At 40.1% G+C, this 18,302-nt stretch overlaps 1 protein-coding gene across 1 annotated transcript in view; it reads right to left on the bottom strand.

The window, feature by feature from the left end:
• Positions 1 to 8,069, bottom strand: part of cadm2b (cell adhesion molecule 2b) — a 141,003-nt gene extending 132,934 nt beyond the window's left edge. The window contains exon 1 of the mRNA XM_068317613.1: positions 7,779 to 8,069. Within this exon, the coding sequence (XP_068173714.1) occupies positions 7,779 to 7,839 (61 nt within the window). The 5' untranslated portion in view covers positions 7,840 to 8,069. The remainder of the gene's footprint in view (positions 1 to 7,778) is intronic.
• Between the last annotated feature and the right edge of the window lie 10,233 nt (positions 8,070 to 18,302).

The following is an 18,302-nucleotide window of genomic DNA, read 5'->3' as shown; positions in this document are numbered from 1 at the left end:
GAGGTCATTCTCAAGTGTAAAACCTGAAAAATACAACAGCTCTTCTTATGTTGTGAACAGAATATCTGCCGCTGCTTGAGGACAAAGTAGTCACGCTCGTGTTTTCAGTTTCAGCAGAGATATATTGACTCAGCTGTCTAAGATCACAGGAACACATGCAAATTCCTTACAATGTGTGAACACAGGTAGCTCTTCAAGACCTGCAGATTGATGTAAGCACAATTGCTTTAACCACTTTCAGGTGGAACTGATTGTGGCATTAAACTTACCAGGAGTACCTTGGAGATGGGTTGGTTCGCAAGCAGAAAAATCTCTTAATCTCTTTCATTCGAATGCAGGTCAAAATTACAATACATCACCGCTTTGAAGCTTGACGTAATAATCTTTAATACCGTAATTGCTCTTAAAATACATCATTTATAAACCCACTCAAAGGTGGCAAGGTGGCTAAAACTGCTACGGCGGTATGCGTGGCAAAGAGAGACTGACAGCATACAGCGTAGTAGGGGCAGTGAGCTGCTAGCTAATCTTTAAGCCTGTTTCCCACATCTCTGAGCACATTTGCTTCTGGCTTGAGGCTTATCCCTACAGATGTATATCTGTCAACAGAAAGCAAGCATGGCAGCAGTGGTGCTTTTAGACACATTTGTCCCCTTTACTGGATTATTCAATTGCAGAGCTACGCGGCATAGCACCACAGCCAGAACATGGCTGGGAGACATTGTACAGGTACAAGTTAACCCTCATCATCGAGGAGCAGGTACCCTGTTATGTGCCTGCTGTCCTCTACCATACCTTGCCCTCAGCTCTGCCAGCTTATTCCTGCTGCGTAATTATACCAACCCGCAGGAGATGTGCCCATGCATGTATCTAACAGACTCCCCGCGTCTCACAATGTGTGACATTTAGGGGTTCGCTTATGCTTGTCTCTGTTATGTATGCATTTGTAAGAGATTTCAAAACACTCCAGATCCAAACTGAAACAGACTTCCATTTTCACATAAAAGACCCAAGAAGCCCACCAACTGCCATCTTCATGGACATTCAAAATGAGAAGTCAGCTGTTCAGGTATGGCAATTAGTCACATATATATGCCCACTGTCCCATTCTTGAGAAAGCTGGTGCTGGACTGAAGAATTTTAATGGTAGAAATGGTTACTCCTGCATGCATTTTATAATACACCATGTGGCTTCTACTCCAGACAACTGCAGGAAGGCTAAATTCTGACTTAAATCTTGATTCAGTGAAACTCCACTGAGTTTATAATAAATATTTTACATTGTTGTTAGAAACATGATTGGATTTTGTCATACACTATGCGGGATTCTAACTCCATGCAAACCGACAACAAATATTGTTCTATTTCATATGCATTTCAGTTTGATTTGTTGAATATTTTCAGGTCAAGTAAAGCAGTGACAAGACAGGACTTTTTAATTTATCTGAAGGGGATTTTAATGAAATGAGTTTGATGCAGATTCCTCCATCGCTTTGATCGGGCAGAGCAGACAACAGTCATTCAACAGCCATGTTTAGGTGTGTGTGTGTGTGTGTGTGTGTGTGTGTGTGTGTGTGTGTGTGTGTGTGTGTGTGTGTGTGTGTGTGTGTGTGTGTGTGTGTGTGTGTGTGTGTGTGTAGGAACATATTTGTGTATGTATGTGATCATAATCAGCTTTTCTCCCCCAGCGATCGATAATTACCCAGTCCTACATTGTTATATAATATGTAACATTTGAATGACAGAAGCATCCAGATAAATGTAAGTGAAAACATATTTTTAAAACAAAGAATTTTCTAAAAATGTATGCATTCTTATATATGCAAACAATTTGTGGGCATGACGTAATGGTACAACATACTGTTACCTCCTGGTGCACAACATCTTTACTGAGCCATTTTCATAATTGAAACAAGATCGTTATCCCTAACATGATCTTCCTATAAGCCAAAATTCGGGAGGAAAGGAGGTGAGGACATTTTTTATATCAATTAATGTCATGTCAGGAGGGAATTACTCATCCTCTATCTTCTTTTTTGTCTATTTTTCCTCTTATGGCTAAAATCAATGCTTTTGATGTAAGTTTGAAAGCTGGAGCAGTTAGACAGTCACTGTAAATTGTTCCCATGCTTTGCCCCTCTCATTACTGCCCTCCCATGTTATGGTCAAACACACACCAGCATAAATGTCACCTGCAGGCTTTGTTTGCCAACATGTCTGACAAGAGAAGAAATGGCAAAAGCATCCTTAATCAAACAAAAACAAAACAAAACAAAAAAATCCTCTTGCTGATGTAGGAGTTTTCTTGGACTGTGTAAGATGGAAAGAAATTAAACTCTTCAGTGGAAGGTATGTTAACGCAAAAAAGGGTTACTCTGGTCAACATAGAAAAAGAAATCACCAAACATATCCCCGACAAAACACCCCACAATCCTGCAAAGAGAGCAAGCACAGCCAAAATCATAACTAATTAATATAAATAATATGTCTGTGGTACTATTAAGTAATCCCGACTCGTCCGCCACGTGTCTGAATTAGCTGCCTTTGTTAAAATATGCTGTGATGATGGTGATGCAGTGATACATCAACACCTAACAGACATAAGTTCCCACTGTTGCACATATGGGCACAACACAGGACCTCCTACTCAGAGCAGAAGCACAATGCAGGCCTCACAACACAGAGGAAAGAATGGATAAACAGAACCTCAACAAAGAGTAACTGTCCTGTCACTACAGCATATTAAATATTTAGGTAGCGTCTCACTCCATAGACTGCAGCTTTATTTAAAAATCTGGCAATGCATTTAGGCTAAATACTAATAGTGTAGTTGTTTAAAGAAGGATGAGCCTGCATGAAATTACGCTCAGTATTATTGAGCATGAACCGAGTTGCTGAGGCTGATGTCTTGTCCACAGTATCACTGCAGTGTGTGATGCAGCGCTCTGCAATTTAACCGTCGATTAAGCTGTTACCGCACAGGAGATGCATGCACCAGATTACCTTTGCAAAGGAGGTTACGCTTTCAGTCTCATTTGTTGGTTTGTTTATCTGTTAGCAAGCAAAATATTTCAGAAACTAGTTTCACATTTGAATTACATTCTGTGAAATGTTAAGCAATGGTTTAGTGCAGATTGAGATACACACAACAGAATAAGGATATTTTCTACAGATCCAAAACCACTGTTCTAACTTTAAGTTTAAAAATCTGCCATACGTTTGTGATAATGGTCAATGAATGATTTGGAACAGATCCTTATCCCAATCCAGGTTAGAAACTCACTATTTCAGTGAGAATTTTTTTTGTGTGTGCTTTTTTTCATATCTTACTGTTTCTACACTGCCCTGGGCCATTTAGTTCATGATTCTAAACTTCAAGCAAATAGTATAAATATTTAAAGTAGCCCTTGAAGTCGGCACTATATTAGCACAGCTCTTGGACAAGTAGATAAAACTTTCTATGCCTTCTTCCTGGTAATATGACCTGGCATTCTGCTTTCCATCTAATACTTTTACTACTATTGCTTTAGCTAATGATGCTCCAAGGAAGCGATCAGTTGGTTTACAAAAAAAAAAAAAAAACAAGAAAAAAGGCAAGCATGCATTAGTGACTGTCATTGGTCTGTATTAAAGCCCTCCAATCATTTGTTTTGGCCCAGATGACTGGGTAAGCCTGTTCACCCATGCAGCTACATACCGTCACTCTGTGTGCATGATCAGCGTCTTCCACATGGATATGTAGATAATTGCTATTTACCGCAGCAATTAACTGGTCACACATGAATGGCAGAGCAAGTACAGCCTAATTTTGCCAGTATTAACATTGTATTTGACAGCTGTCAGTAAGAAGACGGCTAACAGTAGCAGTGTTTAGTGTTTCTCATGATAATGTTAGGTGTTTGGTTACTGGAGGAAGAGATGTCAGGTCATTCCACATGGTTACAAATGACAGCTACAGTATGTTTATGTCTCTTTACTTCGGATGGAGGCTTGACAGAGGAAACACCTTGTTTCTCCAGCTTCCAATATGACTGCATTTATGGGGCCAAACTGGTGCCTTTCAATAATGATCATTCATTGAAGCTCATGGAATATATTAGATTAAATCATTTTCCAAAACACACTATCAATTTGAACTATTTCATTCAAATATCTTCTAAGATCACATGGTAGATATTTTTATGTGCCTAACAATGAAAAGCTGAGACACTGACAAATCACTCCATGCTTGTGATTCTCTTGTAACACAGACATTAAAGAAAACTCTTCATTTTAGGTTTGCTATGTTTTTTCTGCCACTTTTTCCGGCAAGATGCCACCAATACCTTATGTCCATCCTCTCACCATTGTTTATATTTACAGTGCCTTGCGAAAGTATTGGCCACCCAAAAACTTTTTGACATTTTGCCACATTTCAGGCTTCAAACTTAAAGATAACAAACTGAAAATATTTTTCAAGAGTCAACAACATGTGAGACACAATCGTGAAGTGGAACCAAATTTATTCAACATTTTATATTGTGTTTACAAATAAAAACTGAAAAGTAAGATGTGTAAATGTGAGACCAAATGACACACAGATGTACTCTTTTTGTCATTGTTGTCATTTAGGTCACCATTGGATCATTCAGAAGTCATCAGAGAACTTCTGGAGTCGGTTAGCTGAGATGAGAGAACAGGGGGCCAATACTTCTATACATCCTACTTTTCAGTTTTTTATTTGTAAACACAATATAAAATGTTGAATAAATTTGGTTCCACTTCACGATTGTGTCTCACATGTTGGTGATTCACGAAAAATAGTTTCAGTTTGTTATCTTTAAGTTTGAAGCCTGAAATGTGGCAAAATGTCAAAAGGTTCTTGTGGTGGGCCAATGCTTTCGCAAGGCACTGTACATTTGGTTGTAAATACTGTAGTAGCATTTGACTGCAAAGGTTATTCAGGGCCAATTTCAAGTCCAACACAACTGGGAGACCTTAAATACACCGTAGGAAGATTTCCAAAGCAAGTTCCATATATCTCATTATTAAAGCTCACACAATAATGACATGCACTTATCTTACTGGCAGGAAAAAAAAAATTCTAAAAAGCCTGTAGAAGAATTCTATGTGATTACCACTTTACATCTAAATCGTTTCGAAGAGATGAACGACAAAAACATGCAAATCCATTTAGGATTAATTGAGACAAGCAAGATTGACCATTGAGAGGTCACATCTTGAGTCTGTGGCACAGGGTTTCATCAGGTCACAGATATTTTCATACCACTTAATACCATCTCAGGCTGGACATTCACTGAGATAAAATTAACGTGTGGGGTTGAGACAGGAGGAGAAAGACATCAGAGACTACCACAAGCAACACACATCAAGGCAGAAAATGGTAATTATAAAGAGAAATTAACAAGTCAAACTCATTTAAATAAAAATTAAAAAAAACCTGTGTATTCCAATGAATTGTGGTCAGGGGAGGCAGGTGAGGCACGGCACAGAGACATGGACAAATGTGAAGACCAGAGTTAATTCGACTAGTGGCCCGAACTTCAGGGATGCCGGAAGCGCGAGGTTTTCAAGTGAGCTTATTCAAATATATAGCTGGGGATTTTTCGTTTAACATCACCAATTTTACATTATATTTACTCAAAATCGCTGAACTTTCACATTTACTGCTAAAATACTGAGAAGAGAGCTGCGGTGAGGCACCAGCCAGCCGGGCCTCACCATGGATTGCACAATGGCTCGGCTAGCTGTGCTTGAAAGCTACGCAATGAGATCGTAATGCTTTCTTTCAATATGTCGCTATAAAAATGTTCAAACACGTTTGCTCTATTAACTAAATTTCCATAATTTAGATAATGTGTATAATGCACAGTTTTTTTTATCAACAACTATGTGTGTAACTCTCTTGAAGTGAGCGGTCATGAAACCACTGGGGAAAGGCAGGGTGAGGCACGCAGTTCTCGTGCTTCATGGTAGGGGGCGCTGGTGGTCCCAGGGATTGGCCGAGAATTCTTCTTCCTCGGCTGTAGTAAACTACAATCTAATGTATAGTCAGCCACTACAGTGCAGCCATCATTTGTTTTCCACTCACCTTGCCTTACTATAAAACTGGAGGATTACATATCTCAACATAAATTTTTTTCGATGCTTTTGTTCAGGAGCTGCGCATGGACTTCATCTATAAGTAAGCAAAACTAATAAAAAACGTGTAGGTAACAACATAAGTTTTATAATCAAATGTGCTTATTTGTGTGTTACAGTCTGTGTGTTTAAATAATTCTGCTATGAGACTTTAAAAATAACACAATCACTGTTGTTTATTAAGTGGTGACTAAGATACACCGTAGGTTTATATGTCTGTAAACATCTCCATCTGATTATGATGAAGTCAGTGCCTCACCAGCCATGAACCTCACCACATGTCACTGGTGTGTTCTCTTACTCTGACGCCTGAAATAAAAGTAAGAGAGCCACGGTGAGCCGTGTCTGACACTATGATAGCACTCAGACGAGTGGATTGTTTCTGTGAGGATTGTGAAAATTAAATGAGTCGCTTGAGTTCTTAATGATTTAAAATTGCATGTTGGTTGTTGTAGTTGTTGGGTTCTACATTTCAAAAGAAATATACTCTATTAACTTAGAATGGATTAAGCAATTTCTCTTTTCTTTCTCTCTCTTCTATCTGTGTATTTATTTATCTATCCAGCTATTGACTCATATACCTAAATAATTCAGTAATTGCTGCATTTTATGTATTTTTTTTCTCCGTAGTTTCTGACAAGCCCCTCCAGCTTTAGGCGTTACACGTCTGAGCGCCTGTCGCCTACAGGGCGGTGGCTGCGCAAGCATGTCCAAGAGCGGGACGGTCAGCGGGGAGTTGAGGGGTTTGTCACCAGGAAACACGGACGCCTGGCTGCGGGGAGACATGACACACGGACTCTTACCTGCGTTTGATCCGAGCAGCGCAACTTTAAAAGCGACTATATGACGTGTGCGCCGTCAGTAATGCACACTGATACCCCCGGAGAAATGTGTCCGCACATCTGCACGCACACACACACACACACACACACGCACACACACATCCTACAAACACTTATACACTGTGCGCAAACTGGAGCGCAAGTCAAACGCAGTCACTGACACATCGATGACTTTTTGGACACAGATTCACTCATAATGTGAAAATATGTAAATGAACGTGAGTGACCCGACTTGAAATACTGAATTACATCCAGCCCCCCCCCCCACACACACAAATGAGACGCACGCCAAGCCAGATGTTTGTAACCTCTCTGTGTGTCAGCTCAAGGGAACGTTACTGGATGGGCAGACAAAGGCGAGCTTGGCTGCAGGCGACTTATCTGCAGCGTGATGTTTCATCTGCCACTTAAAATTAAAGGAAGGACAACACACAAGTTGCCTCCAATCCGGGGGGGGAAACAAAAAACAAAAAAACTTGTGCAGCCGCATTCTGCTTTTCGTAGCACCGCACAATCCAACTTCTCATTCCAGCACAGTCGGATCTGACAGCAGACGACGGCGGTCCTCTGGTCAAAGCTGCTGCGCGCACACACACACACACACACACACACACACACACACGCACACACACACATACACACACACATCATTTTACAAGGCAAATGAACTCTATTTGAATTGAATACTTGAACTCAAGTGCCACAGCATCATATGGCCTGTGATCTTCACACTTCACGCAACCGACCCCCTCCCCGCACACCACGCCCGTCTATCCAGCAGCAACCAGCGCTCACCTTTAACGACGTTTGCACAGAGGCTGTAAAGGATGAAGATCAAGTGCTGCTTGAAAATCATATTCTTCTCTTTTCCTTCACAATGTTACGTCGACTCTCCCGCTCGCAGTCTGCCTTTCCTTTCTTTCTTCTCGTCGGGATGGACTTATCCAGGTAAACGGCGCAGTTTCGGACGGACCGGAGTTACATTGATGAGGAGTCCCTGTGTATTTCTCGCAGATCCGGGGGCAGTGATTACTGTAGTGTAGCAGGACGGCAGTAACGCTCGTCGGGCAAGTGCAGCTCCTGCCTCCCTTTATTGCCTTTCTCTTTGACTAGCTGCAGAGAGCAAGAGTCCCGCCCACGCTTTTTGACTAATGAAGATGCTTCACCAATGGATAACACCTAGAAATAGTTCTTATCTCTGGTAAACTGTCAAAACAATTGCACCGCACGACATAAGGGTTACTTTCTTGCATCCATTTCAGGGATGCTTTTTAGTTATGCCGTGATTTTTAAGGAGTAATTTATCAAATGTCAGAGTAGAAAAAGCATTCTCCACGGGGCAGTCAGGGTTATTTAAGCCCATTGTAAAATTAATAAAATAAAACAAGGTCATAAGTCACAAATATGTACCAACGCAAATGCCCTCTGGGCTCTCAGAGGATGTACTGTAGTTGCTCTCCATGCCATCTATTTCTGTAGCACAAGTCTTGAATGTCAGGGTGCAAAATCACCATTCCAACAATTTAATATATTAAATTATGCCCACAGCTAGCAGAATTAATTCAACACTTTCAGACAGTTTTGAACAGTCATCACAGAGTCATAACACCATTATTAGCGCAGACAAATACGCCTGCAGTCAACATTGTTTCTCTGGAAAAATTGATACGTATCTCTTACATTTTAAACTCATAAAGTATCTGTCTTAGATTCTTGGAAATACAATGAAAATGACAACAAGTAACTAAAGAAAGGCCCGCTGTTAAAAAGGTGGCTGCCGTCCTTGAGCTTGTGACCAGGCGTGTGAAGGTGTGTTTGGAATCAGTGCACAGGCACAAGTTAGGTTAATGGGCTCCTGGACATCCCTCTTTCCTTCAAAGGCTGAGAGGTGCACAGAAATGAGCGTGTCCATCCCTAAAGACAGAGGAGGGGGAGTGCAGCAGCTCCAGCCTGGGATCGTTTTCTAAGCCCATCGCAAGGATTTTACACATGGTTTAACATGCTGCCAGAGGAATTTGGTTCAATTTTGCACAGTGGCCTTCTATGCCACTCCCACTTCAAATCAAATTTCTAACCAAGCCGTACCTGAGAAAACGCTGTGCTGCTCAAATCTATATTCCAGCATTTCAGTGGTTCTTTTTTTTACAGTCATTCATGATTTAAGGAGGAAATCAGTCAGATTGATTCTTATTGCCAGAAAGAGATAAATGTGGGGGGTTTTCCCACCTTCTTCAAATTCATTAGAGCTTTTGATTAGATTGAGGACCCATTGCCAAGATGTGTTTGTACACTTTTGTTTACTGATGATGCATTCCAGGCTTGGAGCCATGCACATCTTGAGTCCCCATGGAACCATTGCCTTCCTGAACTGTAAAGCTTGAAGGACTGAGTGCTCTTGTGTGACATACATTTTCAATGCAATTTACTTATAATTCAGGGAGGAACTCTGCAAAGCCAATTACTGTGAGGATGGTGGTAAGGAGTCAATCCCATGTGTCCTGAAGGTCAGTTCCTCGTCATTTCAAAGATCTTTCAGAGTAGATTTCCACTCGTGCACCTTCAAAACAGTGAGAATTTATTGACCATGTGAGTTCAGTGGAAAGGCACAGGGTGCTAACACAGATCTGTAAAGCAAAGGAGCATCTATCTCAGGTATATTATCCTACATACTTCTCATTGCTTGTATTGTTTAAAATGCCCAACTGTGCACATTGCCTGATACAACAAGGTCATTAAATACATTCGAGAAGTTACAGCTGTAATATAAAAAGGCTTTATCGCGTGCTGTTTTCAGCTTTAAGTTATAATGAATTTTGAGTATCCATTGAAAGTTCACACATTACATTCTAAATTCAAGCCTGCAATTTCTGTAAAGGAATTGAAACAAACAAGGGAGAAAATGTTCATGCTAAACTGAAGTAAGCACATTTACCTCAACTTGACACAATAACATTAAATCTTCCTCTGATTGCAAAACAACTCATCCAGACACACAAGGCGGACAAGCTATTTCAGGATTGGTGTAAACATCAGCGGTCATGAAGAAGGAATGTTTTATGTAAATGGACACTCCAGGTGATGAAGTGTGCCACAAAGGATCAGGATTGTTGGATGTGTTAATCTCTTTGTCATTTTAGCAATACTGTACAACACAGTACAGAATATAGATTCAAGTTTTTAATGTATTCTGTGATTGAGTTAATGCCTATACTCCCTCCACTGCTAATCAAGTGCCTCATAGCATCTACAATCTATATGACGGGCACACCTAGTGTGGAATACGGCAATGGGTTTGTGCATTCATACAATGATACTCAGATATCAGCACACAAATAGTTTCCTAAAATGTGTATTGGACTTCACCACAGCTTCATTCTCAACACAACTTTTCCTGTCTTCCCAAAATCATTTGAAATGTTGCTTGCGTTAAAAACATAAATTTACAAAAATCAGTTAAAAGTGAAGATGAAAAAGAAAATGTTTCTATTGATATCCTTAGAAATGACAGCTCCTTTAGTTTTCTTCTCTCATTTTATCACCACCTCTTTATCAATCTCTTTTTATCACCTTTCCCTTTCCAAACTTTCCAAACTATTAATTTAATCATCATATAATATGTGGTGCAACCTTTGTAAAACTCCTGTTAAAATTCAGTACATATGACAGCCATGAAATAAGACAGTACGTGTCTGACGTGGACCACACCCACCAACAGTAATCCAGCAATCATGTTAGGATACTTCAAATGCAATCAGACAAATCACACACAGAACACTGGTAATACTAGAAACAGTCATAATACTCATTAGGCAAGCTTGACAAGGAGTGACACATTTAGTTATAAGTATGACTAGATTTTCTAATTAAGGGATGAGTTCCACCCTATATGTATCATAATTACTGCCTTGCAATAAAGACAATCAGTGTCAAAAACAAGCAAAACACATCTCTTTGCAACAACCTAAAAAGTATTCTTCAGTGTCTGCATGCATTTTGTTGCATTTCTATCTGCTTCTTTAAACCATAACAAGTCATTTTACTTTGAAAGGGTTTATGCCAGATTTGAGGGTTTGGGGAGGTAGTTTAACATTTCAGAAAGCTGGAAAGGACACATACCTACACATATAATGTGCCTGGCATTATGAAGGAGTGTTACCCATGTTGATGATACATCCATCTGAGTTGATATGTACCTCATGTGTTACTAATCACGTAACAAAAAATTAGAGAGTATCAGCATGCTAACGATATACTGGTTATTTCATCAAAATGAGGTAAGCAGTAATTCTTAAATCAGTGTTACTTTGCATTATGCATTTGTGTAATGACCTGCTGCATGTTTTGCAATGCTCTGTTGAAGATACGGGTAGGCATAGAGGAGGATTTATTGTTGACTGTATATATCACAGCTCTCCTGTATCACCACCATTCATTATTAAATGTATATGTGAGTGCCAATGCTGATAGTTTTATTACCAAACAGTAATACTGCTGCTCACAGATCCAAGGCGTCTCTCTCTCTCTCTCTCTCCCTCTCTCTCCCTCTCTCTCTCTCTCTCTCTCTCTCTCTCTCTCTCTCTCTCTCTCTCTCTCTCTCTCGCTCGCTCGCTCTTTGTCTACCACAAAATGATGGTTAGAGTTCAAACTATACAGTAACACAATACCACACTCCAAATGAGCCTGCTATAATCCAGGATATCTGATGAATACACGTTTTTCCCCGTCAGTATTCCACGGGGAAATAATACCCACTATCTCAAACTTTGTGCAGCTTGAACTTTAAGGTGCAATGATCAGAGCTTTATGTTCTTTCCCTGTAAGAATATTTGCAATTAATGGCTGGTGGGAATACAATTCCATCTGTTTATTGTTGTATTGATGGGACATGAGGAACAAATAAATTTGCTGATGGGTTTTGTGTATAAGAACACTCAAGTCAGCACTACCTGGATGTCATCATGTGCTGCAGAATAAGCAAAAATAACTTAAATATGTTGTTTACATGTGTTAGTGGGTATTCTCACAGGATGTGAGCTGGAGGAGAAGGAGAAACTGTGGTTGGACTTTGATGAAGTGATGCAGAGCATACCTAGAAGTGAGAGAGTTGTCATTGGTGCAGACTTCAATGGACATGTTGGTGCGGGTAACAGAGGAGATGAGGAGGTGATGGGCAGGTTTGGTATCTAGGAGAGGAACGCAGAAGGACAGATGGTAGTTGACTTTGCAAAAAGGATGGAAATGGCTATAGTGAATACTTTCGTTCAGAAGAGGCAGGAACATAGGGTGACCTATAAGAGTGGTGGTAGGAGCACACAGGTAGACTACATTTTGTGTAGGCAGTGTAATCTAAAAGAAATCAGTGACTGCAAAGTACTGGTAGGCAAGTGTGTAGCCAAACAGCATAGAATGGTGGTGTGTAGGTTGAGTCTGGTGGTGAGGAAGATGAAGAGGACAAAGGCAGAGCAGAGGGCGAAATGGTGGAAGCTGAAAAGGGAAGAGTGTTGCATGACTTTTAGGAAGGAGTTAAGACAGGCTCTGGGAGGCCAGGAGGTGCTTCCAGGTGACTGGACAACTACAGCTAATGTGATCAGGGAGACAGGTAGGAGAGTGCTTGGTGTGTCATCTGGAAGGAAAGTAGATAAGGAGACTTGGTGGTGGAATGAGGAGGTACAGGAGTGTATACAGAGAAAGAGGTTAGCTAAGAAGAAGTGGGACACTGAGAGGACTGAGGAGAGAGTACAGGGAGATGCAGCGTACCGTGAAGGTAGAGGTAGAAAAGGCCAATCAAGGGGCTTATGATGACTTGTATACTAGGTTGGACAGTAAGGAGTGAGAGACTGATCTATACAGTCTGGCAAGACAGAGAGACAGACATGGGAAGGACGTGCAGCAGGTTAGGGTGATTAAGGATAGGGATGGAAGTCTATTGAGAATTGCCAGTAGTGTGATGGGAAGATGGAAAGAGTACTTTGAAGAGTTGATGAACGTGGAAAATGAGAGAGAACAAAGACTAGAAGAGGTGACTGTTGTGGACCAGGAAGTAGCAAAGATTAGTCAGGGTGAAGTGAGGAGGGTGTTGAAGAGGATGAAGAGTGGAAAGGCAGTCGGTCCTGATGATATACCTGTAGAGGTATGGAAGTGTCTAGGAGAGGTGGCTGTAGAGTTTCTGACTGGGTTGTTCAACAAGATCGTAGGAATGGAGGAGAAGTGTGCTGGTGCCCATTTTTAAGAACAAGGGAGATGTGCAGAGTTGTGACAAATACAGAGGAATAAAGCTGATGACCAATTCAATAAAGCTATGGGAAAGAGTACTTGAAGCTAGACTAAGGGCAGAAGTGAGCATTTGTGAGCAGCAGTATGGTTTCATGCCAAAAAAAGAGTACTATAGATGCAATATTTGCTTTTAGGATGTTGATAGAGAAATACAGAGAAGGCCAGAGGGAGCTGCATTGTGTTTTTGTAGATCTGGAGAAAGCTTATGACAGGGTGCCCAGAGAGGAACTGTGGTATTGTATGAAGAAGTCTGGAGTGGTGAGAGAAGTATGTTAGAGCGGTGCAGGACATGTATGAGGACTGTAAGACAGTGGTGAGGTGTGCTTTAGGTGTGACAGAGGAGTTCAAGGTGGAAGTGGGACTGCATCATGGATCAGCTCTGAGCCCCTTCTTGTTCGCTATGGTGATGGACAGGCTGACAGACGAGGTTAGACAGGAAACTCCATGGACTATGATGTTAGCAGATGACATTGTGATCTGCAGTGAGAGCAGGGAGCAGGTGGAGGAGAAGCTAGAGAGGTGGAGGTTTGTCCTGGAAAGGAGAGGAATGAAGGTTAGCTGCAGAAAGACAGAGTACATGTGTGTGAATGAGAGGAACCCAAGTGGAAGAGTGACATTACAAGGAGAGGAGATCAAGAAGGTGGAAGATTTTAAGTACTTTAGGTCAACAGTCCAGAGCAATGGAGAGTGTGAAAAAGAGGTGAATAACCGTGTACAGGCAGGATGGAACGGGTGGAGGAAAGTGTCAGGTGTGAGGTGTGATAGAAGAGTTTCAGCTAAAATGAAAGGACAGGTGTAGAAAACTGTGGTGAGACCAGCGATGTTGTTTGGTCTAGAGACAGTGTCACTGAGGAAAAGACAGGAGACAGAGCTGGAGGTACCACAAATGAAGATGCTGAGGTTCTCTCTGGGAGTGACCAGGAAGGATAGGATCAGGAATGAGTACATCAGAGGGACAGCACATGTTAGAGGTTTTGGAGATAAAGTCAGAGAGGCCAGACTGAGATGGTTTGGACATGTCCAGAGGAGAGATAGTGGATATATTGGTAGAAGGAAGCTGAGTTTTGAAATGCCAGGCAGGAGGCCTAGAGGAAGACCAAAGAGGAGGTTTATGGATGTAGTCAAAGAGGACATGAAGGTAGTTGGTGTGAGAGAAAAGGATTCAGAAGACAGGGTTAGATGGAGGCAACTGATTCGCTGTGGCAACCCCTGAAGGGAAAAGCCAAAAGGAAAAGAAGAAGATGTTGTTTACATACATGAATGTTGGAAAAGCTTAGCTTCAAGTATAGCCATTCACATATAGTGCTTCATGTCATGATTGCTCTAAATGCAGAATGAAGATGATTTTTTCCCATAGGAAGCACAACCGTATGTTGAATCTGATCAAACCTTTAACACAGCCATATGCTGTCGATGACCTGAAGTAACATCCAGCTGGAGGAGCGATAATCAAAAGTAAAAATTCAAAAGCCATTTAAAAAACTTAGATATGAAATAGTTCTTATACAAAGATATTGTAAATCAGCTTCCGTAGACTTTCATCTCATCAACATATATAAATTTATACATTTCTTTTAAATCAAGAGCTTGATAGTTTTTTCATTGATTTTACTTTTGATACAGACTAGTCATAGAAAATGTCATACTTTATGTGCGTAAAATTTCTGTGTCCTCACTCCTCTTTACTGCACTCTTTTTCATGGTATCTCCTGTTTTCTCTATTCCTTCTCTGTATCAAAAATACTGTCACCTAAAGTGATGTTATGCAGGTCTGAATAAAACTGAATCAGGGTGTATCAATAAGTTCTGAGGTTACACAACTGTCATTATATTCACCCACAGAATGTGAACTACCACAGATAAAGACAGTGCCTGTGCCTGCAAACATGGCTGAGAAAGGTTAGCATTAAAATTTTATTTGGGGCACATGAGCATGAATTTATCAATCTCGTCATCTGCTCCTGGACAAAAGCAAAGTAAGAGAATGAGAGCTTGCAAGCCAAAGCTGGGTGGTAAGCTAGGTATCAAACGTTAGCTGACATTTCAAAGGGTTCTACAAGGACAAATAAATCAGGATAACAGGATTAACTTACCTGTTGCTGAAAATGCTGACTATTTACAGAAATAGACCCTCCGTTCATCTTTTCCCACTGACAGAATGGATTGTAGCTAAACTTGTGGTGTATTTAAGCACAATGAATGCTACTTTTCTTCTTAGAACAGACATTAAAAACAGGATATGAAAGATATGGCTATTCCTTCAAATAAAAGTATTCTATTTCCAGTCCAGATCTTTAGTAAAACTGCACAAAGTTACAAAGTGAAAGAAAAAAAGTTGAATGAATGTAATTTATTTTTCTATTTGCTTTCAATATTTTTGTTAATGATTGATCAAAACTTTGCGATATAACGCAATGCAGTATACTATTAGTTGTCAGTCCCTACAATTAACATGGTTAATTCTGTTCTCAAGTGCAACATTAAGGGAAAATTATATTCTGAAAAAAGAAATCATCCCATAAGTAAATCATTTTGAGGTTGAGTGTTCACTAGCAAACAATGTATTTGTAGTTGATATTTCAAGGAAGTCTGATCCAAGTGAGCAGCAGTGTTATGTCCAGTGTTGACTCAGACACATCTTCCCTAAAGCCTAAGTAGCCAAAAGGACAAAATACTGTAGTAATGACGGTAAATGTATTTACAATGGTTAAAGAATACATCCGAAAATGCTGACATTAAGGATGGACAAAGGCCAATAAATAAATAAATAAATAAAAGCAAACACACAAAGAAAAACCTGCGAATCAATTAAGTATGCTGGTAAAATTAAGAAAACACACAACACATGTCTTCCTAACTAAATATACGGAGACAATGAGGTGAACAGACCTGGCAGTCCATTCCTACTAACCGGAATAAACTAACAACAACAAAAACCAGCAGTTCAGAAGAACTGCACAGTATGACCAGTTTGGGAGAAGAGTCAAATGAGAAATGCCTGCGGCCACCTGCATCCTGCCATCTTGTCCCTTTATATATCTGGCTTCTTCCTGCAGAAGCCAATCACATTTCAACTGGAAATAATTCCACTAATCAACTATTGGTCCAGGCTCACGCCTACTGTATTTTCATGCATCACATGAAATCAAAGAAAATGGGGCACTGACAGAAACATACCTTTACTATTTAATTTTTTACTGGATTTTTAGGAAAACATACACAAAGCATTGACAATTAGTATTTTCTGTGCCCTTTATAAGAAAGATCTGGAGGATTTAAACCAGGAGGGACTAGAATATGAGCCTCTGGTTAGAGTTTAACATGTCAGAAAGAAGCACTGAGGGGTTATGATCAGTGTAAACTTTCTGTGAACCGGACTGAGATTCACTTCCAAAAATACTGTGAAGCAAGTAAGAGAGCAAGATCTTCCTTCTCAGTGGTGCCAGAGTTCAGCAGGTGCTTGTCAAACTTTTCAGAAAACAGCAGAGAGGATGGTCAGTAGATGGATCATCTCCCTGCAAAAGCAACTGCGCTGCACGCAATGATGTCTTTCTCCAGCTTGAAGGGTCGCATGGGACTGGGTGCAGCGTGGACAGGTGAGCTGTACAACTACAAAAACCTTATAACCACACATCACAAGAAAACATGTAGCTTATATTTGTTTCTTTTATTTGGACTACAGGACTGAAGAATCAATAATTCTATCTGTTTACCTAAACATGTTACATTGACCTTCCAAAACTCACATTTTGCATCCCATGCCTAAAGAATTATTACATCTCATCCCAGCTGAGGATTTTAGTTTGCTGGTGTAATTCTCAGTATCAAGCAAGGTGGAAAGACATGGAAAAGAACATATCTGGGCTGATACCGATTGAGGCCAAGTTGGGGGATAAAAGACTCATTAAAAACATAATGGAAAAGGGCAATAGGTGGATCAATTTATCAATGAAAACTTGGATGATGACCATCAATAAGTATAACTTGATAGATGAAATAAAAATTTTGCGTTGGTGCCCCTATGATATAGATTTTACTCCCAATAAATTGGATGCAGTTTATAAGGCTTGGGCTGAGCAGGGTCTTTCGTCATATTGCACTTTCTTTAAACAAGGGACAATAAATGATTTCCAGACATTGAAAGGATTATATGGGCTAAATAATCATGACTTCTACAGATATCTTCAGTTGTGTCATTATATAGACAATGTTTTTAAAAAAGGCCATAAAGCATTTGAAAATAATTTACTGAAAGTTTTTATGAGTGTCTATGGGGCAGACTCCGGGCATAAACTATTATCAAGAATATACAAAGGTCTTCAAGGGTTGGAAGGAACAAACACCAACTATATAAAGCAAAAATGGGAATAGGAGGCAAATACCAGTATTGCACAGGAAGATTGGGTTAGACAATGTGAATTTCAATGGTCAATTACAAGCTCGCCCCAGTGGAGGACATTTGGTTGGAAGACAATTGGTAGATATTTTATTACACCTGTCCAGAAGCGCCACCACTCAGGCTCCGCCAGCTGTTGGAGGAATTGTGGTTCTCTGGAAGCTAACCACTACCATATATTTTGGGCTTGCCCAAAAATAAATTTCTTCTGGCAACAGATACTTATAGAATTGGTGAATATATTCGAACCTACCATAGCATTCAAGTGGGACAAGCTATTATTTGGTTTTTTGCCATCTACATCTATGAATAAAGAAGCCAGGTATCTGTTTGGTATATTGAGTATTGCAGCACGAAAGTCAACTACTAGAAACTGGCTTAAGCCTAGTGCACCCTCTATCAAGAATTGGTTTGATATAATACATGAAATTTATGTAATGGAAAGGATTACTTATACATTGAAGCTGCAAAAAACTAAGTTTGTAGAACTATGGAGAGACCTGAAAAGATATATCTCCCAGAAATTCTCCTCCTTTGCTTGATCTATGTTAAAATTGGTATGTGAATGTGTGTATATGTGTATGTATATGTGTATCTATGTGTTTATATATACGTATATATGGATATGTGCATTCGTATATGTATGTATC

The sequence above is a fragment of the Antennarius striatus genome, chromosome 6, assembly GCF_040054535.1.
Source record: "Antennarius striatus isolate MH-2024 chromosome 6, ASM4005453v1, whole genome shotgun sequence".
Classification (NCBI taxonomy): domain Eukaryota; kingdom Metazoa; phylum Chordata; class Actinopteri; order Lophiiformes; family Antennariidae; genus Antennarius; species Antennarius striatus.
Note: the sequence above shows the minus strand (reverse complement) of the source record. Positions and strands in the feature narration are given on the sequence as shown.